General features: G+C 57.9%; 6 protein-coding genes across 6 annotated transcripts; 2 read left to right on the forward strand and 4 right to left on the reverse strand.

The window, feature by feature from the left end:
- Window positions 1-765: 765 nt before the first annotated feature.
- Window positions 766-2875, reverse strand: B0I36DRAFT_320219 (Clp protease-domain-containing protein). The gene is made up of 4 exons (XM_046153524.1): window positions 2170-2875; window positions 2033-2051; window positions 1882-1907; window positions 766-1795 (listed from the first exon to the last, which is right to left on the reverse strand). Exons 1-4 carry the CDS (start codon window positions 2446-2448, stop codon window positions 1202-1204), a joined length of 918 nt encoding a protein of 305 aa, XP_046013707.1. The 5' UTR covers window positions 2449-2875; the 3' UTR covers window positions 766-1201.
- Window positions 2876-2947: 72 nt separating this feature from the next.
- Window positions 2948-4869, forward strand: B0I36DRAFT_320221 (uncharacterized protein). Its single transcript, XM_046153525.1, has one exon. The coding sequence runs from the start codon at window positions 3043-3045 to the stop codon at window positions 4603-4605; it is 1563 nt and encodes a 520-aa protein (XP_046013708.1). The 5' UTR covers window positions 2948-3042; the 3' UTR covers window positions 4606-4869.
- Window positions 4870-6548: 1679 nt separating this feature from the next.
- Window positions 6549-9220, forward strand: B0I36DRAFT_373433 (nucleotide-diphospho-sugar transferase; the record flags this gene model as incomplete). The annotated part of the gene is made up of 7 exons (XM_046160198.1): window positions 6549-6590; window positions 6655-6682; window positions 6748-6854; window positions 6934-7521; window positions 7574-8088; window positions 8155-8908; window positions 8984-9220. The coding sequence occupies 7 exons, from the start codon at window positions 6549-6551 to the stop codon at window positions 9218-9220; spliced, it is 2271 nt and encodes a 756-aa protein (XP_046013709.1).
- Window positions 9221-10053: 833 nt separating this feature from the next.
- B0I36DRAFT_101722 (uncharacterized protein) lies at window positions 10054-12035 on the reverse strand. Its single transcript, XM_046147729.1, has one exon. The coding sequence runs from the start codon at window positions 11909-11911 to the stop codon at window positions 10163-10165; it is 1749 nt and encodes a 582-aa protein (XP_046013710.1). The 5' UTR covers window positions 11912-12035; the 3' UTR covers window positions 10054-10162.
- A 2284-nt stretch (window positions 12036-14319) lies between these two features.
- Window positions 14320-16191, reverse strand: B0I36DRAFT_240513 (uncharacterized protein; the record flags this gene model as incomplete). The annotated part of the gene is made up of 2 exons (XM_046149767.1): window positions 14320-15674; window positions 15753-16191. 2 exons carry the CDS (start codon window positions 16189-16191, stop codon window positions 14320-14322), a joined length of 1794 nt encoding a protein of 597 aa, XP_046013711.1.
- Window positions 16192-21072: 4881 nt separating this feature from the next.
- B0I36DRAFT_320239 (uncharacterized protein) lies at window positions 21073-21859 on the reverse strand (the record flags this gene model as incomplete). The annotated part of the gene is made up of 2 exons (XM_046153527.1): window positions 21666-21859; window positions 21073-21567 (listed from the first exon to the last, which is right to left on the reverse strand). A coding segment is annotated over exon 2 (268 nt), but the record flags the coding sequence as incomplete, so codon positions are not given.
- Window positions 21860-22096: the final 237 nt, after the last annotated feature.

Genomic DNA, 22096 nt, shown 5'->3' on the forward strand with positions numbered 1-22096 from the left:
GAGTGGGTCCTTTTGCCGCCCCTGTCGACGAGCCTCGATATTGAGGTTGAAGATTAAACACCCCTGGTTGCCACTACTGTGTGCAGAGCAATTTCTGGACAGCAGCTCGGGGATCTGTGTGTGAATCTAATAATATCACCAAGGCGCCAGGGGTCGTCTTGGAGGCTTGCGGACAGCGTATCTGGGATCTAGGTAATAGAGCCAGACAGCCGCCCCCTCTATAAGATCTGCGGCATGCATGAAGCCCCCCCCCTCTACATACTACAGCACAACCACTTGCAGGCATTGCCGCATGCACATCGAAACGCACTGGACCAGGCAGCTTCCATTTGCAGCACAAGCGTACCCCGGACTCCGGGTCTGCCGATGCAGTCATTTCCTCGCCGGCGGGGCAGTAGAGGCTCCAGGGCTTTCGTGCTCGGCGGATTGCATATCCCGCGCCGCCCCCGACCCTTGACGGGACCCATGTAGCAAGAGAAGGCCCACAAACTGATCGCCTGCACGGATCCCTGCGCTTACAGCAACGTCCTGCAAAAGACAAGCCCGACTGTGCCAATGCTATGGAATGTGTTGCCCCTTATTCATGCGTGCATCAGAGGAAGCCATCCCCCCTCTCATTCTCTCTCTCTAGGTGCGCGGTCGTGTCCCAAGATCTGCAGTCTTGATCGGTACGGCACAGTCAGATCAGCGTTTCCGCAAACGCCCACCGAGAAGGCCATCTCATCCCTACTGCCAAGCTGGATTGTCTGTGCTGTGCTGCCGAGGACCGGGCCGTCTTTCTCCTCGGCGACCACCTTCTAGAAACTGATGGCCTGCCCGCCGTTTGCTGACACCGCATGCCCTCTCTAGGGGTGGTAACGCCTCGTTTTTCGGCGCCAGGGGAGGATGTTTCATGTCTCTTGTGTGGTGTTACGACTAGCATTTCCTCTGAGCACTAGTGCACGCGCCCTGCATAGCCTTCGGGTCATCGCAAGCGATCAGCCCTCGGTGATGGCAGGCCACAATATGGCCCATTGGTCACAATCACTATTTCTGAATGTGACATGTGTCACGCGGCAAACAAGGGTTTGGCTGAGCTATCAGCACCACATCCATCCACCTGCCTCGCGCCCCGCCACCGTGCAAGAAACCCACACCGATCAGTAGAGATGAGTGCGTCTCATTCCATAATAACAGCCAGAATCAAGGGTAGTCATTTAGGCTAGGAAGTCTTGGCCGCGTCTGAACCAGTCGACCCTTCCGCCGCCTTGTCATCGTCAGGCTTTCTCTCGGGCCTCCGCGTCAGGATCTCGTCCACGATGCCCATCTCCTTGGCCTCGGGCGCCGTGAGGTACCGGTCCCGATCCATCATGTCCTCGACCTCCTTTGCGCCAAATCTCTCCCGCCCGGCCGACTCGTTCAGGTGCTTGCGGTAAATCTCGTTGACCTGCTCCCTCGTGCGCTGGATCTGGTTGGCGTAGATGAGTATGTCACTGGCCTGGCCCTGTGTGCCGCCAAGGGGCTGGTGGATCATGATGCTCGAGTGCGGCAGGGCGTAGCGCTTGCCCTTCTCGCCGCCCGTCAGCAGCAGCGACGCCATCGAGGCCGCCTGGCCCAGGCAGACCGTGGAGACGGGGCTGCGGATGTACGCCATGGTGTCGTAGATTGCGAGCCCCGCGGTGATGGAGCCGCCCGGCGAGTGGATGTACATGGTGATCGGCTTCTCCGGGTTGTCCGACTCGAGCCACAGCAGCTGCGCGACGATCGAGGCCGAGACTGTGTCGTCTATCGCGCCGTTGAGGCATACTATGCGTTCCTGCGTAATTCCCAGGAGCCAGTCAGTCAGTTTATCGTGAACAGTGACGGAGGTCGGTAGACTTTTGGAAGGTAATAACAACACACCTGCAAAAGTTTTGAAAAGATGTCGTCTGCCAGGAAAAAAAGGACAACGCAAATCGAGTCAGTAAAGTAAATCGGATCAAGGTTCTTCTTCTAGCTCGGGAAGACGGCCCAGCTCGTCGCCAAAACGGCGCGTGCCTGAACTAATACTCACATGTCCTCCAGCCACCAGACTACATCGCACGTCAGCAAATCAAGTTCAACACAAAATACCGAGGGAGCTCAAGGAAAACTGCATGCAGCGGGCCGCGGTCAAGTAGGTGTCGCAGGAACTCAAGGAGGATAACTGACTGTGACCTCGGTGATGTACGGCAGCGGCACGGCCCCTCGCGGCGGCGAGGCCGTCGGCGCCTGCTGAGGCTGCCCAGGCAGACCAGGAGGGGAAAACCCTGGGAAGTGTTGTGAGAAGTATCTGGCCGGCTGTGTCTGGAGGGCGCCAACAGTAGCAGCAGCAATCCTCCTCGAGAACGGTGATGGTGTCGGTGTTGGTGTTTGGCGCGAAGCAGTGGTGAGCAGTAGTCTTCTCCGCGCCTGTGCCCACGGAGCTGGGCGAAGCGCTGTGCAACTCATTGCTGTTCGTCGCGATACTCTATGCTCGTAGGGTTGCCTGATTGTCGAAGTGTAGTGTGAGTGCTCTGCAAAGACGGCAGAGAGAACAGCTTGAGGAGGTTTTGGCGGCCAGCTCTTGTGGCGAATGATTGGCTGGTTGTATTTGCTCTTCTTGCTGTCGGTCGTTGAGTAGCTGGTACGAGGCGAGTGTGGCTGGGTCGGAGGCAATGATTTCGGACTTGGATCTATCGCGAAGCACTGTTATTTGGAGGAGACGAGAAGTCTCTCTGTTGGGTGTGTTTCGCAGTAGTGGCGCGCATATGTGTGTGTAGAGGTTCGTGCCATGAAGCTATCCTCTCACTGGAGCTCCTCGTCCTTGCGCGCGCCGAGGCCGAGTTGCGGAGCTGCCAGCCCCCCCGCAATCCACACCACTGCTTATCGATTGTGCCTGTAACCATGACATAGTGCGGCGGGCCAACACTTGCTCGTGGGAATTTTGATCCGTCTGCACCACCCTTTTACAAGTTCACGCGTGCTCTTTCGCTTTTGTATTTTATTTTTCTATTTGGACATACAACACTCTCCGTACACCACAAAACATGCGGTTATGAGATCATGAACGCCCATACCTGCGGACCAACACGCTGTCTGCAGTGGTTAGCTTCTTCCCGACCCCGGCCTGCACGACGGCGACTACGAGCATGGCGCGATCCGCGATCGCCGGACCAGTTTCCGCACGGCGGACCGGCGGGAGTACGGACAAAGGCGACTAACCAGACAATCTCGGGACACGAAAGTAAAGGGGAGGAAGACACGGGCGAACGATCCAAGGCACAGGCACAAGCACAAGCCGACGCCAGCCACGAACACAATGACAGCAATGACATGCCCCTGCACGAATTTGACATCGACCCGAAGGAGCGCGAGATCAGAACCGCTGTAGGTACCATGCCGCTGTCACCGATAATGGACCCGACGTTCTGGGAAGCGAAGCAGCGATTCAAAAAGGCGAAACCGAAACCAGGGCAGGCGAGGGACGAGTCCAAGAAGGAGGGGAACAACTCCGTGGAGCGCCAGTTCCGCAAGAACCCGTACGCGATGGCGTTGGCGACTCCCATGAGGCAGTGCGGCATGACCAAAGTACGCTTGCCAAACTTCTTCCTGCAAGATTTCAACTTGTTGCTACATCCAGTGACGCAGCAGCCGTGGTGGGTGCCGCGGACGCTGTTGCTGCAGCAGGGCATTGCTGATATCCCTGATGGTGCTGCTACTCATACCGCGAATGGCGAGGGCTCGACCACGACGGGAAGAATACCTAAGACTGTGGCGGACGTCCTGGCGGATCCGGTGGATGTCCTCCTGAAGCAGTTCGAGTCTCAGCAAGGACCAGACGAGGGTGACGGAAGCGCGAACGACCTAGATCCTTTCGCGATGACCACCGCCACCACCAAGACCAAGCGAGCAGATAACCTCGAGCCATTGCTCGATAGGCCGGCCGCTCCGCCGGTTGCACAAAACCTGCCCACAATGAGCCCCGAAGGGCAGCTCCCCAATGGACCGAGCGCGTATCTGCTCGCGCGACGGGATCTGGTGCGCGCCGTGGGCGTGCCGAAGTCCGGATTCCATGAGCGGCGGCTGCCGGGCGCGTCGAGTTCACGATACCGTCCATCTAGCAACACAGCCTGGCGCGTCGACATGGATTCGGTCGTACTGGACCTCATGCGCCGCGGCATCCTGGCTGATCTGATCTACCTCGCCCGGCTTAGCGTTGAGGACGAAAGGCACTACATTGTGCGGTGCTTCGGGTGGGACGACGTGCAGTATAAGCACCGAGGGTCAGTCTTGTGGTTTGATCACCCCAAGCCCGAGGGTGCTTCGCCGAAGGATGTAAAAGCTGCGGTCAAAGAGCCACCCGAGCCTGGACCGTTTGCCACGTTCGATATCGAAAGCGTCACTTTCATCGTAAACGATCCAAAGAAAGAGAGCGTCGCGGTGCACAATCTGCCAAGACTGCTTGGCAAAGAGTATACGGAGCGTCTGAAGCGGGAGTCGAAGCCATTTAACGAAGGAGGGGAGATCTTCATGCTCGCCGGGAGGAGGACCCGCGAGGTCCAGAAGAAGCTGTGGAAGCTCCAGGGCTATATGTGTGACTGGCACGGACGACCCATGTGGGAATGAGCCTACAGTCCCTATACGGCCTCAGCCACTTGATACCAGGCTGTGAGCATATCAGTCAGATATATAATGGGGCACACATTCGTAACATGTCAGGCATAATATCCTGGTAGCATGACCTGCGCAGAATCTGCGTGTGCCAGCAGGAGACGTACCGGCGCCATAGTCACTACTGCGCGAGTTGTCAAAGTCGTTCTGAATCTGACATGTATGGTCCCTATAGCAGTCACTGCCACAGAACAAGTGACTGGAATAACATGATGCACGCTCCGCATCTGGGTGGAGCAGCAGACCACAAGCTGCGCAAGCAAGCACGCCCCACAACAAGCAACTAATTCTCGGGTGTAAATCAGATGGAGAGGCATCCTGGAAGGCCGCCGTGTGGAACTCCTTGGGCTTCATCGCTTTTGCTGGATTGTTGAGCTGTCCCTCGCCGAGCCTGGCTCGAGCAGGATCGCCGCCTCGAGTCCCTGCTTGTGGACAGCTGTGCGTGCGGGGAAGCTTTGCCAGAACTCGAACGTTGTCGTCATTTGGCTGATCTGTGCTGGTGGAGGAGGGGAAGATGGCGCACGGCGATGTGACCTTGCCTGTCGTGTATCCTGGTTGGCGATTACTCCCATCGTACGAGCGTGCAATTCTATTGCCGTGATGCCTAACTCGAAGCACCGGCACCACGCCGGGACTTTTCCCAACGACTGGCGTCGCCCGTGCCTGCTCGACGGCTCGGGCGTAATAGCTCGGGCTGCCGAAGGATGGCACGATTTGCCTGCATAAGCGAAATGGATGCAATTTCCCAGCACGAGGCTGGCATGCGGATTTTCAAAAACGTACTTCAAGTAGGCTGCCGTGCTACCGGGCTAGTAATGAGACGAGAAAAGTGGACGGCTTGTTAGCGTGAGATGCAGTGGCCAGGGGTCCTGGCCCGAACCCACTCCTGTGCAGCTTAAACTCGTCATTTGGCTGCATTCCAACGTCTCCAGGCGGCCCTAGTCGCAGAGGCGTTGCCCGCCGGGCACCGCGTGATGTGATCTTGCTGCCGCCAGTGGCACGAACAGTGAGTCTGTTCGGGTCGAGTCCCAACTTCTGGGGTGTGCTGCCGACGGCTTATTCGCAGAAGCCAAGCCGTGCCTTGCGTCGCAGACTCCTCGACTCGACGGGTGCAAGGAGCTGGCCGAGTGCGCGATGGTCCAGCTACAGGGACAACCCGCGCGGACTATCCCGCACTTTGTTTTGTGGGTGCCATCCTTGCCCCGAGAAGTGCCCACGGGCGAACCGGGTCGTGGAGGAACTGTCGGCGAAACTAAGAAAAGGCGTGCCATGGACATGAAGACGCACCAGGGGTCGCTGCCGAGTCGAGCTTGTGTAATCCCCTCATGGGCTTTAAGTGTCCTGACGAGGCGTAGAGCAAGACGCCGCCGCCGCTGGGGCGTGTGTCGTCGTTGGTGCGCTGCTCAGGTAGACGGGAGGGTAGGGAGCCCTGGAGGGGAGGGGAGAAAATACAGGACCAGACCAGGCTCTGCATGTCCCGCGCCATGCAATGCAGGCAAGCTTGGCCGGTCGCGTGCCCCACAGGAGCTCCAGCTCCAGCTCCAGCTCTCGGGCGCGCCTTCCCCAAGCCTAGCCCTGGAGGTGCATGTGCTCCGAACTGTCTCGCATCCCGCAACGGCCCTGCGCACGCGCTAGCAACTTACATCATCTTGCCGCTTCCCGCGGCGGTGGTGCGCCCAAACAACAACAACGGGCAGGCGAAAGTCTGCCACACCTCCTCGACGACACCGTCCTCATTCCTCACCATTTCCTCCACGTGAGACAAGCTGCTCGAGCTTCTCGTCGCCCAGAACCTCCTACGAGCTGCTTCCCCCCATCCCGCAGCTTCCTCTCGTCCTGCTCCGTGTCGCGCCGCGTGGGTCAATCGCATCTTGTGGTGCGAGTCCGTTCTGCTCACAATGGCTGCGCAAATTGGGGACGCCGACGAGGTCTACGCCACCGTATGCGCCCTTTGCCCCAGACTGCCAGACGTTTGGGATTGACTGACTGGTGATTTCTTGCTAGCTTTTGCTCAACGACACATATCTTCCTGGTAAGTTGCCCAATTTGACCACAGCTGTCGCATGCGACAAAATGTTGACAGTACGACTACAAAAGGTGCTCTGGTGCTGGCGCATTCGTTGCGAGATGCCGGCACCACCAAGAAGCTGGCCGTCCTCGTCACGCTCGACACGGTGTCCGCCGGCGTGATAACGCAGTTGCAGGTGGGTTCGCCCAAACTCTTGCACTCGGCCGGAAATGCGGCCTGTGTGCCTTTGCAGAGCTGACGACCAAATGCCTTAGACTGTGTACGACTACATCATCTCTGTACCTCGCATACGAAACTCTCAGCCGGCCAACCTCCACCTCATGAACCGTGCAGATCTGCATTCCGCCTTCACCAAGATCAATCTCTGGAAGCAGACTCAGTTTCGCAAGATTGTGTACATCGATGCCGACGTAGTAGCGTACCGCGCCCCCGATGAGCTCTTCAACATTTCGCATCCTTTCTCGGCCGCCCCCGACATTGGATGGCCAGACTTGTTCAACACCGGCGTCATGGTCCTCACTCCGAACATGGGCGACTTCTACGCCATGTTGGCCATGGCCGAGAGGAACATCTCATTCGACGGCGCCGACCAGGGTTTGATCAACATGCATTTCAAGAACACCTATAATCGTATCAGCTTCACCTATAACGTTACGCCGTCCGCTCATTACCAGTATGTGCCTGCGTATAGGCATTTCCAATCGAGCATCAACATGGTCCATTTCATTGGTGCCGAGAAGCCTTGGTTTCAAGGTCGAAATGTCAATCATGGAGGAGCCTCACCCTTCAACGAGATGACGGGCAGGTGGTGGGCGGTCTATGATAGGCATTACCGCAACACAGTAAGTTCTGAAGACCCTTCACGACGAGACCCTTTCAACTGACAGTCAACAGACACAAACATCGACCGTCCCAACAGCAACTGAAACAACGCCTGACAGATCGCAGCCAACCCCTGAGCTGGTGCAGTATTTTACCAAAGGAGAATGGCGACCGAAAGCCGCTGAGCCCCAGCCCACTGGTGAGCATTACGGTCACAGAGACCATGGACACGAGCCGCGGCAGTATCATGAGCAAGTCCATGGCGACAGTCGCTCAGATCACGATCACCAGAAATCAGATCAGTCCTCATCCCAGCCTGTCCTGGGATCAGCAGAGCCGCCGCGTAGCCACCACGAACACACTGTGGAACCGAGTGACCAGGCGGGCTCTTTTGTGACCGGGATGGGTGTTCCAGCCGTGACTGTGTCCACCTCCTCCTCAAACAACGTCGAGGGCGCTGAAACTGAGGCTCGCGAAGAGCAGATTCCCGAGCAGCAAGGGGCGCCAGCCACCCCAACGCCCGAACCGGAGTCAGAGCCAAAGCCAGCACCATTCCAGCCTACTTATTCCACCTGGGATGCGCAAAGGTCAGTTTACCCGAGTCCGGCGAGTATACCCTACAGAACAGTAATAGCTGACATGATTATCTTCAGACATGCTCCTCCGCCCGATTCGAAGCCCGAAGCTGTCAACTTCCCGGCCATGACATACGAGATGTCATCAGACTCCACGCCGTTCGTTCCGCCGGCACGCTATCCTAGTCCTCCAAAAGACATGTGGTATGAAGTTCCAAAGGAGCCTCCGGCGCCGCCCTCGCAGAAGCCGAGACCGATCTTCCCTTGGGAGGCTAATCAGGCTCCCCCGAGCCGCGTGTTCCCCGATGACGTTTCGCAGCAATCAGAAGAAAAGCCGCAGATGCCGACGTTGGATACATCCACAAGTGAGATATCCGGAACCTCAGCATCACGGCTGTCGACTGAGTCAATCATCACAGGCGCCTCTACTGTCGATCAAGACAGCAAGCCAAGCACTCCGGCCACGCCTACGATCCAGATCACCCCGTCGGATCCGTGGACGTCTTACACCCGATCAAACGCCTGGGACGAGATGCCCGAGATTGAGCGTTATGTCGATGCGATCCAAAAGCACCGCCGTTCGCGCAGTCGCAAGGCCCCAGGCACGATCGCTCTGCCAGGACCTGGCGCTGAAAATGAGCAAGGCCAAGGTCCACGACGCAGTTCGAGGCTGACCGACTTCCCTGGGGAGGACGAGCGGCCGAGTCTGCCCGTGACACCTGCACCTATACGCCGCGCAAAGTTCTGGGGTGTTGATGGCCCAGATCCAGTCGAGGGCGAGGGTGATCCGCTACTGCCAGCCGCAGAAGGCGTCCCCACGCAGACCGACTGGGTATGTTTGCATGGACGCCGTTGGGGGCCCGCAGACTGCCTTTGCGACCTGACTAATGTTCTGCGTTGTCACAAGGACCCTGTGGAGCAACTTCAGAAGCTCGCCAAGCAGCAGTCTGATATGCTGCTACAGAAGCTGGGTGACCAGAGAAGAGACAGCACTGATCTCCCGCCTCGCTTGCTACCTTTTGGGTCAGAAGACCTGACATCACCGACATATGTGTCTCCCGCGCCGCCGGCACCGGCGTCTGTGACGTCACCATCCGACCTTGATACGACCCCGCGAGCAACGCCTCGACAGAAAGTCACATAGCCACAGCCCGGTGCCTAAAACGACTCAGGCAAGCTTGTGCACGAGACAGGAGATCCCCTTAACGTCAGCAAGCCAGAATCTCCTGTGCACAACGAGCGACTAATCTAGGATAATGCAGCAGGTCGGTGAGAAGTCAGTGCGTCAGTGGACTGTGACCAAGGAGAGTCGTGTTTTGTGTTTTGTGTTCCTGCTTTTGGTGTGTAGGGTACTGAGCAGCCGGTGTTTCGGCAGGCCGCCCTTGAGCGGTGTTTATATACAATGTGAGGACCGTCATCCATTCTTGACACAAGCATCTTTCCGGTACCGTTTTCTTGCACTCTTCTCCTCAACTTTTCTGCATCATCATCACCGCTCAGCGCTGCATAAAGTCAGCATCCACATTTCGATTTCCTGTTATTTCTTTTGGTCTCTGCATTTGCACACGAAGCAACACGCATATCTGTCATCTGCATCGTCTGTATTTATCATCGATGAGGCATCGAGGCATCATTTTTATTTTTCATCCCGTGTATGTGGGCTTGTACTTTTCTTTGGGTTGCTTTATCATAATCATGGTTGGTATTGGATGGAACGGGGGGGTGTTTGTAGCCAGTGGGGAGTAGGCATGGGTTGTGTATATCAGTTTTCTTTTGGAAATATAAAAGCATATGTGGGATTTCAAGGCACCATGATCCAAAGGTTGATTGTCCAGTCCATGACAACATGCCTGTTCGGCTTGTGTTGAAAAAACCATGTGTGCCCTGTTTCCATCTGGAGTCTAGGAGGTTCTTGTGTGAAATATCGAGACGCTCCGCAGAGCTGGTCATCGAGGACCAGTTAACTGAGCAAAAGCCGAGGGCCAGCACCAAAGCGGGCGCCGTTCGTCTTCACGCAACGCGTACACATTTGATGGGGATACAAAACCTCAGTTTGTTTGTCAGACCCCCCCCCCCCGGCCCCTCTTTAGATTGTTGTCGTTGTCGTGATGGTCGGCCTCAGCACAGCAACGACGAGCCAGCGCTTCCGCTCCGAGGGGTCCTCGTAGCCCCGGTCCCAGGCCCAGGGGCGGGTGTTGCCGTCGCAGTCGCGCTCGTGGATGGACTCGACCTCGAGGCTGTTGGCCTGCAGGTGGGGCGAGGGTTGCAGCGACGACCAGCTGTTGTTGGTGTTGTTGTTGTTGTCGTCCCTGTGGCTGTCCATGGTGGTGGTGTCGTCGGATGAGGAAGTGGAGGCGGAGGCGGTGGGATCCGAAAAGAGGAACCCGCGCATCCCTTGTCTGCCTGTGTGGAAGCCTGCCACGATGAGCGCACGGCCGCCAGTGTCCTCCTCCTCCTCCTCCTCCTCCTCCTCCTTCTCCTCGTGTTTGTTGGTCTCATGAGAACTGATTGCACTGGCTGCTGCGTCGTCGTTGTTGCTGCTGTCGTCTGCCTTGGTTGACGGGCCTGTTGTGGTGCTAGCGCTGCTGCTGAGGCTACTGACATCGGCGATGACTGCGGATGATGATGAGGAGGAGGAGGACGACGACGACGACAACGAGGATGGATCTGCCGTGCTCTCCTGGTGGTGCAGTAGCAGTGTTCGTCGCGGCCGCGGCGAGCCGGGCCGGCGGAGTAGCCACGCGATGGACGCCGCGAGGTTTGCGTGCTGCGAGGACATCCACAGGCAATCGGCGGCCAGGACGCGGTCGTACGCGTGATGGTGGTGGTACTGCTGCTGCTGCTGCTGATGGCTTGCTGCGAGGTGGGAGAGCCGCGATGACACCTTGGTGGCGGAGGAGCCGCCGCCGCCGCTCCTGTCGTGATCGTGTTCGAGGGGGTCGCCGGCGTTGGCGGTGCCGACATGAGCAGCATGTTCCTCCTCCCCGTCTTTGTGGTGCTCGTCTGTGCCCGGCAAGACCCCCCACTCGTGGGCGAGGACTTGCACCGTCGCTAGTTTACGCTTGCTCTTCTCCCCCGTGTCCTCTGGCTTTGCTTCCGCTGTCGCTGCCGGGGAAGGCGATGCAGGTACATTGACCTGGTCTCCGTCCATCTGCGCGTTCTTGACCACCGGGTCCGGAGCAGCAGCAGCAGCACGATTCGAGCCGCCACCACGCAGCGACGACGACGACGACGACGACGACGTCAAGAGGGGCGAGAACTCGTCGCGGATGTTGTGCTGGACATTGCGACGCACCGTCTCGAGAAACTCGACACTCGGGTAGTCTGTGATGGTGACGGCGCGGGCGCCGAGCAGCGCGGCCATGAGGCTCGGCAGGGCAGTCCCGGCGCCGAGCTCGATGCAGTTGAGCCCCGTGATGTTGAAGGCGGCGAGGAAGTCATCATTGCCAATGCCTCTGTTCCCGACCGGGGCCTCTTCCCTCCGGGGAGCGGCATCACATTGTACTTGTTGTGGTTGAGCTGGTCCTGACGACTTCGACGACGGCGATAGGGGCACGCCGAGGGTGGCGCTCTCGAGGAGCTCGGCGAGCAGCAGGGCCGCGTTCCAGAGGTAGTGGCTGAAGAGGCGGCGGTGCTGCTCGCCCTGGGGGTCGGCGAGCTGGAGGAGCAGCGGCCTGGGCAAGTGCGGGGAAGCGTAGCTGAGGGCGTGGGCGGCGTCGCCGTGGGTGTTGGCGACGTCGTCCGGGTAGATTGCGGCGAGGGAGGAGCTGAGGATGTCCTCCGGGTCGGTCGAGGGATCGCCCAGCACGGCGAGCCGCGCAGTGAGGGCGGCCATCGCGGTGGGCGACGTCAGAAAAAGGAGTATCTCTGGTGGTGGTGGTGATATGATGATGCGGTGATGCGGTGGTGGCGACCGGGAGGCCGGAGCCGGAGACGGAGACGGAGGGGCACCCGGAAGGCGAAGAAAAAACAGCCCCCGGCTGCTGGCGGCGGAGGGAGGGGTTCGTCTCGCTGGGCTGGCGGCACGCTACGGCGGGCCGGACCGACCGAGCCCAGCTCAGGAACACACACAGCACCGTCCGTCATCGCCAGCCCAAGGCAAGCAGGGAAGCAGGCACAGCCTCGCTGCAAGTCAGTAACCAGCTTAGCAGCAGCAGCAGCAGCAGCACAAAGGGGCACCCTGACGCCGGTGGTGGCAGTGCCCCGGCACTTGCCAGACAGACAGACAAGACATAAGACAATGAGAGAACCGACGCCTAAAGAAGGAACCCCTCCTCGGCACCTCCGCGCGCGTCATGTCAGACCACCTCATTGGGTGTCTGGCCATCGTGACATTTCCCCCCGTCTTCACCTACGGTCCAACCAAATAGGACCGACGTCTGCAGGGGGTGGTCATTTGCCTACCTGCAGGTGCTGCCGGCCAGTGGGGAGGGGGTTCCGGGGACGAGGGGTCCCAAGTGGCTGGCTGGCTGCATCCTAAAGGTGCGTAATATTTGGGGGCGGTGCAGGCACGCCAGCGCACGACTGCCCCTGTAATCACCCGATCCGTCTTCCCGACGCTACGTGCTTGCATACCTCTGCATCGGCGGTCAGGCCTGGCAGGGCTGGGCTGCCCGGGAGGGGATGTAGGCCATGAAATGCCGGAGCACCAGCAGGACAAGGATGGCGATGATGATGATGGTGGTGATGCGGCATGTAAGACACCACCCTCACGGCGCATCAGGGATGCGGGGGTGTTCTAGGCCTTGAGCAGATCATTCATGCTGGTGGCCAAGGTGTCAAGGCAGCGAGCCCATACGAGGGAACAAGTCGTGGCCTGGAACTACAAGTCCAAGGGTGTTCTAGTAAAACACGAAAAGAAAAGTAAACCAAAATGGCACCGGGAAATCTTCACGAGGAAAAGCAAGCAGGGAATGGCCGGCCTTCTGTGCGCGTCCTGTAATTTTCCAGGCTCGGGGCACATGTCCAACAAGAAACAGAGGGGGGGGAGAAGAAAAAAGAAAAAGCGCACAGAACAGAAAACCCCCCGCGCACCCCAGGCTTCGAGAAGGAATCCGCAGCGAGGGAAAAAAAAGCAACTTCACCTAATTCCGTCCTCCCCCCTTGGTGGTCCACGTTACGTATTGAGGCATGGACAGTCCCGTTCTCAGGTCACTTGACATCGGCATTTCCGTTGGAGTCTTCTCGCCAAGCATCGTCGTTGTAGTCGTCGTCGTTTGTCGTTTCGTTCTTGACAATGTCATCATCGCTCTCACCTCACCCTCCCCCTGTCCAGCTGCAAGTCTGACATGCATATTAACCAGAATTTTCACCCAACTAACCATACATACCTTGCACTTCATAAAGGCCCTCAGAACTCTGTTTTTTGTTTTTCTCTTTCTTACTTAGCCACCTCCAGGGGTTTGGCAGAATGAAAGAGAAGGATGACCACAGCAAAGCGGCGTCGTCAGACACATCCTCATTGGTTCCTTTGGGAGAAATTATCCCTCGTCCTGAAATCCCACTTTCTACTTTCATGGGTCATGCATAGGGGGGGCTTTTTCGCAGATCAAGGTTGCGTCAGAGTCATCAAAAGGGTAGCACTCTGACAAAGAGCGTGCGTGTGCAACAGGAGGGAGCCCCCAAGTACCAATCACCAGGCATGCCACGAACCCCGTGTGCCATTGTGAAACTGTGACCCTGCCCTCGAACCTCTGGAGAGCTGTCCCGGGTAGAGCATGGCTGAATACTTTCACAAGTAGGCTGCCACTGGTGAATCACATCTGGACAAGCTTGCTAATCGAGCCATGTCACGGGAACCAGAGTAGGGCCAGGAGATGTACAAGCGGTAATGACAATTATAATTGTAACAGGGTATCGTTCACCAAGCCCAAGTGGTGATTTAACAAATGTGACGTAGCAAAAACTCCCAGATGGCTCCAATGCGCTCTCTGCCCCTGATGGTCCTCAGAAATCATGGGTGTGTATCATCCACCTCGAGAATGCCATCTCGAAGAACCAAAACAATGTACAACAAGATCTGATCAATGTTTGGCCGTCGCGGTCATTAAACAATCACCCCCTGCCCTAAACAACCAAGCCCTTTGCGCCAGAATGATGCTTTTCCCTCAGAATAGAAATGGCTCATCGCTCCGTAAAATTCGTCTCTGTGTGCGTTGTTGGGGTTTCTCCCCGTCGAGTCTTTGGTGGTTTGCGCATTATGACCCGTATTAAATGATGTATGGTTTTTTGAGTGCCCACGTATTAGTTCTGGCCAGACATGGCAAGCATGCGAGCCATGTCCTCCTCGGTGGGATCGTCAGAGATCCAAGGACCCTTCTCTTCCTCGGTGGCGGCGTGGAAAGCCTCTGCGCGCTTGAGGGTGTTCATGTCCAGGTCGGTGACGTAGGACTGGCCGTCGGAGAGCTTGATGCGCACCTCGTGTTCGGTAGACAGCATCATGTCGTCCTTGGCCAAGCGCCGAGGACCGTCAAAGACGGTCATGACGCGCTTCTTCATCGTCATCTGGCCCTTGTCGAAGCCCCAAGAGGAAGGGTAGTCGCGGCGGTTCTTGCGGCTCTTGCTCTTGGTGTGCAGAGCAGGGCCACCACCGCGAGAGTGTGTCATGCCGCGCGACTTCTGGACACCGCCGGCAGGGTTTGTGCGCTTGGTAGTTGTGGAGAACTTGCGGTTCTTTGAGTCCTCATCCGACTCGTAGCACATATCCTCATCCTCGTCCTCAGACATCGAGGTCGTCTGGGTTGTTGTGAGCGGCAAATGGTTCTTCTCGAGAGTCTGCACGACCTCGGCATCGTTCTCGACCTCGCCCAGGCGCTTGGCGTTGATGGCCTCAGCAGGGTCCTCCTGCTGCACAATGCGCAGGACACAGTCATCCAAGTGCTCGTAAAAGTCCTGGGCATTGGAGAAGGTGGCCGAGCAGGTAGAACACTTTCCAGTAGCATCGGGAGCGTAGCCGGTAAGCTTCTTGCTGCTGCCGGCAGATGACGAGCTCTTCTTTCGGCTGTTGGGGGGAGTCTGCTCGACGCCGTGCACGGCCGTCAGGTGGCGCTTGAAGACGTCGGCGCGGTTGAACGACTTCTCCGCGGCAGAGCCAGATCCGGGGCAGAAACCGCAGACCATTGTGCCCTTGTAGTGCGTCAAGGTGTGGCGGTTCTTGTCATACTTGCGCGCGAAGCCCTTGACGTGGTAGTCGCAGGTCTGGATGGGGCACTTTTCAGGGCGCTCATTCTGGTGTGTCAGCATGTGCGCCTTGAGATCCTTGAAGATCTTGCCGCAGTCCGGGTGCGGGCATCGCTGCTTGTCCTTGGTCTCGTCGGCGCCGTACATGTATTCGTGAGAGCCGTGGGACTGGTATGAAGAGAGGCTCTGGCGGCGCCCAGCTTGGGGAGGTGCGGTGAAGGGGCTGTATTGCTGGAAGCCTTGCATGTACGGCGATTGCGATCCTGGGCGCATGCCGGGAGCTGGTGACGTGGCGCCAGAGAGGGCGGGAGAGTGAGGGAACATGTTTTGGGGAGAGTGGTAAGCCGCAGCGGCGTCGAAACCCTGCTGCATATGGGGGCCCAAGGGGCCTCTGATCTCTGGGTGGATCAGGGAGGGATCTGTGGTTGCAGCAACAATTCCTAGTCAGCTTCGCATCGCCCCGAAGACATACTCTTGCCTGCTCATGCAGCACTCACCAACAAAGCCAGGCTTGCCCTCGAATTGCGGCACGGCGTATTCCTCCATGCCGGTAGGGTGGTACGCGTAATCCGTACCTGAAGCAAAGTACTCGCCGTGGCCAACGATGCCAGGGGTCAAGCTCAGAACGTGATGCTGAGGCTCGGGGATGTAGGCGATCTGTCCGTGATTTGAGCTTGGGGATCCGAGGGTAGAGGACGGCGCAGACGGGACCGAGGCAGTCGAGAGATTTGAGGAAGGTCCGCGGAGGTCTGCGTCGTCGTGGTAGAGGCCAGGGGACATTTTGTTGTTGTACATGTACTGGGGGGCTGCGTCCGTATATGACGGCGCCTGGTCGTATCTGGGCTGCTGAGTATATGAGTAGGCGTCAGAGTTGATGCTGAGGTCCATCTGGGATGTCGAGAAGTTCTGCTGCATCGCAGGCTCGGGATAGAGCATGAAGTCGCGCTGGTCGTTCTGATTTGGAAACATGTTGAACGAGGGATCTGCAACAACGGCCATTGCTCAAAGGTGCTGGAGGTCCTGAGGAAGGCTTGCTGCTGGTCCAGTGGACGTTGGATATGGGGAAGGGCAGAGGGCCAGTGACCATGAACAGCTGTTCCAGCGTGTTGTCGATGAGATGGTCTGCAGACTCTAGAGTCTCAGGTGTGATGCAAGTCGTTTGTGTGTTTGCGAAGTGTCTTGCTCGTTGGGGGCAGAAAGTGGCATGGCATCCGGGGATGGGGATGGGGGCCTCGAGGACTGATATAGACCTCTTGCATCTGGTGCCCATCGACTTAGAGATGGTGTGGTCCCAGGGATGACAGAGGACCTAGAGCCGCTCCTTGGACAGCACGCACGCAGAGAGGCAGGCGGGGTACGTACCGGCCGGCCTGATGCGTGGATCTCGTACCTGTAAGGCAGACTGGGCCTGCCAGAGGGGCGTGGCGGGATCACACCTACGCCCGCGAGGGCAGGGGAGTGCGAGACCACCGCAACGGAGCAGGGGTCTTGTCCACCTCCGGGGGAGGATGACCCTAAGAAACCTTGCACACACCGGGGGCCTCGCAGTGTGGGCGTGGGCTTTGCGAGGCGGGGGTGTGAGACCTCTGGGAGGGTGTGTCCTGGCGGGAGTGGACCGTGACCCTTTGGCTGGTGTGGTGGATGTGCGGCAGGGTGCTGGAAGAATGGTGGTGGCAGTTCTGCATGTCACTGCCATGCTTCACGGGGCCGGCGTCTTGATCCGTCCTGATCCAGGCTGCAAGGAGATGTCTAGCCCGATGTTGTTGACCGAACGTGAAGCATGCTGCCTGCACCAGGCACGACAGTCCTACAACTTGGTGCCATCCTCTCTGTTGGACAATTGGAGCCAGGGAAGATGGATGTGATGAGCAGGCGTAGCGTATCTGAGTGCGGTGCAGGCAGAGACTCGTGCTCTGCGATGAGCAGCAGGGAATCAGTCATACAGGCGCCCCGAGGAAGGCGCAACATGGCGTTCCTTCCGCGAGCCGCCCATCAAATGAGCACACGTCTTGATTACAGCGGCACTTGCGTCTTTTCACGATCATGGTAATTTGCCAAAGTCGCACGACTCTTGACGCGTGCCTTTCATCGCAAGCTCTATCCAACCAGCAGAGGATGCGTCCCGCATCTACTAACTACGATGGAGCCGTCTCTGCACCTCTTAGTCCCCAGTTCGTGGTAGAGTCGACAGACAGCCAATCACAGCGTTCCGCTCGAGAACAAAAGTACACTGCATGCCTGTCATGGATGCTCTCGATCCGCAGTCGCTCGCACTGCCCAGGTGTCCTAGAGCTAGCTAGACCGCAGGTCGTCAATTGCTAGCTAACGATTAGGCCCAGCATGTTGTCCGTCGTCCTCAGCTATCCGGCACCGCCGCCTTCAGTGCAGTCTCCTGAAGCATACGTTACAGCAGCCTCATCTTCATAGCCACGACTATGGCTGCTGCTAAGAACGCCAGCTCCCAGAATAGTACCGTTGCCATTGGCATATGATACTCTCCGGACGAGCACGTCGGAATGCTTCATCTCATGGCTGCGAATATGGGAGCTCGGCGCTTTGCCGTGGAGTCGACTCCAGCTGGGGGGATAGTTGCCATTGGTCTGACAGGGTCGAGACTCGGCCGGCCATTGCTGGCGTCCCGTTTCCAGCCAAACCGTGAGGTCGGGATCATCATATTGACTAGGTGCTGGACTCGTGGCGCCTCCCGTGAAACGGCAGCAGCCTCCTCTCCCAGGGGGGAGCTCGCCAGCAAATCACCTGCTGCCGGTCCCGAGAGCGTCCAGAGCAGCCGTTGGAGTATACACTCGAAAAGTACTCTGTGGTGCGAGATCCAATTCCATTAATTACAGCAAGACCTGGCGCGCACTGTTGTTGACTTTGGCGCCTGGTATGGTTGCGTCTCACGTTCCGGCAACAACCAAAAGTTTAGTGCCAGGCGGGACGAGCCCTCTCGACACACCATCCGACTCTGCACTGAATTATCGCCGGATCCCCTGATAACCTGCCTCCGCCCAACAGAGCCTGACGGGCTTGCCTGCCAAGAAAATGACAGTGCCCCGACCGCAAGCTGGATATGCCGCAAACTCCATTTGCGGATGATGAGTTATATCGGCGCTGCAGAGCATGGGGTGGTCGAGGCGGACATGACGGCGAAACCTTAGCGTACCTGCCTGCCGGACGGGCAACGTACTAAAACGAACAGCTCAGGGCATCTGTCAAGAGAGTCTAGGAGTGGGGCGAGGGCGGGGGTTCCTGTGGTCTGGACGGGGAGGCTCAGATCGGAGATTACTGGATTCGGTAAAAGCAGACGAGAAACCAACTGCCCAGCGGACCAGAGCGAGGACCCTGGGAAAAACGCCTAGGTGCGGGTCCCGAATCTGCCGGCAACAAAAACAGTCGATGCTCGACATGCTGTCGGACTGCAGGGCCCCCTGGGCCTCTGGACCCCCAGACGCGACTATCGCATCCGCTTAGGCGGCGTCCTCCGCCAGAACTTCCTCCATGTATGCTGCCCAAAGTCCTGTGCCTGTGTGCCCCCCTAGGGGGGATGGAGTCACGCGCGGACCTACTTCCGCCATGGAGACCAGCACAACAGGCATTCCGAGCCTCGGAGGAGCATGGTACTTGCTGCCTCACGCCGGTCAACGGAAATCCAAGGCCTCGGTTTCCCTGGGCCGACCCGACAAGGCCAGGCACAGAGTCATGCGCAGACGCTATCTGTGGTGCCATCGTCACGAACAATATTGAGTCACAAGGTCTCGCGGCAGGTTCTTGTTTGGGGTAGTTGGGCCGTTCCTGTCGTGCTCTCCGGTCGTGCGAGGGCTATGCTGTGTGACGGCAAGACAATGCGCGGGTGGCCATCTTGTTATGGCAATGGGGCTTTCTTGGAGATGCTTCAGGAGCGAACTCTGAATTGGCCATGGCAAACCATGGCAGGCTGTACCTGAAGACGTTGCCGTGGGCTGGGCCAAAACTGGGCTGATACTGGCACCGTAGCTTCGCTCGACTTGACTCGGACACATGCTTCCGGGGAGGCGTCCAGGAAAGGTCTAGCCTTGCCAATCACCCAAAAGCTTCGCCGTCATCGATGATGCTGAACGTACGAAATGCAGCAAAGCTGGCGAGTTTGCCATAACATGGCTAGTAGGTCACTTTGGGATTCAGATTGCCCATGGTCTCATGTATGCACACTTGCACCTAGATAACACGACTAAAGTTGTTTAGTGCAGCCCTGGGAACACGGGAAGAGAAAAAGTCCGCGGGATTGGCCAATCGCATCTTGCTGCTGCAAATGGCGACAGGCGCTATGGCCCAGGAACGAAACCCGTCTCGGTCTGTCTGGCTGGCATGCAAAGTGGTTGTGCGACAGAGCACACCCAAGGAACTCTTGACTGCACACGGGCGCCTTGCTCGTGGTGATCTGCGCTAATGTGTCTTCTAGTATTCCAAGGATGCACATCTATCTACCAGGATGCGGAACATGAGACAGGTCCTCCATAATCTTCTGTGTGTTGTACTCGCGGCCGGGGCAGGCGCCGGCCTGCCGCGAGGGCACCCAACATCATCCCAAACCAAACCATCCGTCATGCGCGTCCCGTTCCCCACGACCCTTTCCGCCCCTCCTCCTCCTCCTCACCTGGGGGCTCGTTCCAGACCACACCCCGACTCTCGGACGACAGCAGGCCCTGGATCAATCTTGGTGGTGACGGCTGCGTAGGACTAGATTGCCCATAGCGTCTGCATCTCGCTGTTGATATTTGTTGATATTGAAGGCCTTCTGCAGGGTGGACAGGGGGAGTGCATGGAGAGGAAACCCATCGAGGCTTCTCGTCTCCCCCCCCCTGCAGATCGCGCTTCTCGCACAAACGCTCACTCGCTTCATACACGAGCACACCATACAACGGTTGGTCACACCACTCGATGAAATGTTAGCATTTTCCACAAAGGGACGATGTCGAGCGTGCTGCAACCAACAGCGGATGGATCGCCCTCTTGTGGTTTCAGGGTTTCCTCTCACTCTCTGCCAAAGCAATAATGCAACTGTGCCACCCTGCAAAATTGCAGTCGAGATCGGAAGGTGCCATGGATGAGGTGACTCTGACCTGCTACACAGAGCAGGCCGTTCGCACGCGTTGAAGGGCAGTCAGGCAGGCCAGCATCCTCAGTCCCCCCCTCAACGAGAGTCATCGTTGAAAGAAAGGGGGAAAAAAAGGGCACATGCCGCTTTTACACTGTCCTGGTGTTTCCGACTTGGAGTCTGACACGAGGGCGCGGCGGGCCTTTGCTCTGCTCTCCTTACTCCTGATTGACACGCCAGAATGCGGGGGGGGTGGTGGTGCCCTTCCACTCTCTCTGGTGCCCCCCCCCCCCTGCGATAATGTGTACCTTTTGCTGCTGCTTATGCACACAGGGCCCTATTTGAACACTGCTGCGTTGTGACCGCGACTGGGCGAATCGCGAAAGACTAAAGCAAGTGCACGGAGCCCATTTCAAGCTGGCCAAAGGCAGCCAGTCGGACATGAGATCCTCAATATGAGCCCCAGAAAGCCAGGCCCAACGACACCCAGGGCCGGATCAGAAAGTATCAGAGCACATTTGCATGGGGGAGGGGGCTAAGCCACACGGGGCTTCTGGCGTGAGGGCAAGTTGCTGCTGTATGATTTGGCAAGTTTAGTCTTGCGGACGAAAACGAAAAGGAGTTGCGGCTAGTCCCCAAAAGAGAGAGGGTGATGGATTTTAGCGCGTGTGAGCCCCTTGGCTGTGGCGCGCGCGCGCTCTAGCCTGCTTGCCCACTTTCTCCTCCTCCTCATCCTAGCAGGCGAGTGAGAGTGAGAGTGGCGGGAGAAACGCCGTTGGGATTTATTAGATTCTAGCGCCGCGCGCCGGCGGCCGGCGGCCGGCGTTTTCTTTTTTGCTAAATTATCTCGAACGAATTTCTTGCTTTTGTGGAACTTCTGGGCGCGGAAATCCGTGGCGGCCGTTTTGTGCCTGGGCCTGGCTGGTCCTTGGATTTACTAGCGTCGCCCCGGCACACGGGAGAAGAGAGAGAGGTGTGACTTTTCTCTTGCGAAATTGCCCTCTCGGCCGAGAAGAAGAGGGGCCGTCCAAGAGCCGTCCATATCAAAGAGGAAAAAATAAGAGAGAGAGAGTGAGAGGGAGACACCGCGTGATGTCTCCAATTCTCCATTGATGAGGAATCAGATTTTGGCACCTTGTCATGATTTCGACATGGTTGACCCTGGCACGGCACAGAGCCATGGGCTGGCCTGGCCTAGCTGGCTGTCTTTGGGCCGAAGGGCTTCGGCCCGCTGACTAAGGGGGCTCGCAAAGCGCGCGGTGTTAGCAACCATGTCAACATCGTCTGCGTTATGGCCTTGAGGGTGGTTTATCATAAAGGAGGCTTGACGCACCACGGAGTTCAGGCCGGACTGAAGATAGGCCCCGGAGACGGGGGATGGCGCTGCTACTTCCGCGATGCGAGATCAGAGATATCAGGGTGGGCAAGGCGATTGCCCGTGGCCAGCCATTGTCGCGTGGTGGAACTTGCTTGCCCAAGGTCCCCCAGGCCCGACAGCTACAGGCGGGCCTGTCCAGGAGAGAGCAATATCGGCTACCCCACCCGCGGGCAGCGGAGATGGGGAACGGTGACGCCTTCTGGGCACATCATCTCGGGACGGCCTTGGTGGGGGGACGGCGGCCAGACCGATGAGCATGGACGGTCGATGATTGGCCCAGGTACGTCTTGGCTTCTCCGTGCTGATTGGTCAGAATTGGGCGGGACCATCGAACTCTGACCAGGTATCCAGGCGGCCAGACCTCAATCTAATTTTAGGCCTAGCCC

The sequence above is a fragment of the Microdochium trichocladiopsis genome (assembly GCF_020744255.1).
Source record: "Microdochium trichocladiopsis strain MPI-CAGE-CH-0230 chromosome Unknown B0I36scaffold_4, whole genome shotgun sequence".
NCBI lineage: Eukaryota > Fungi > Ascomycota > Sordariomycetes > Xylariales > Microdochiaceae > Microdochium > Microdochium trichocladiopsis.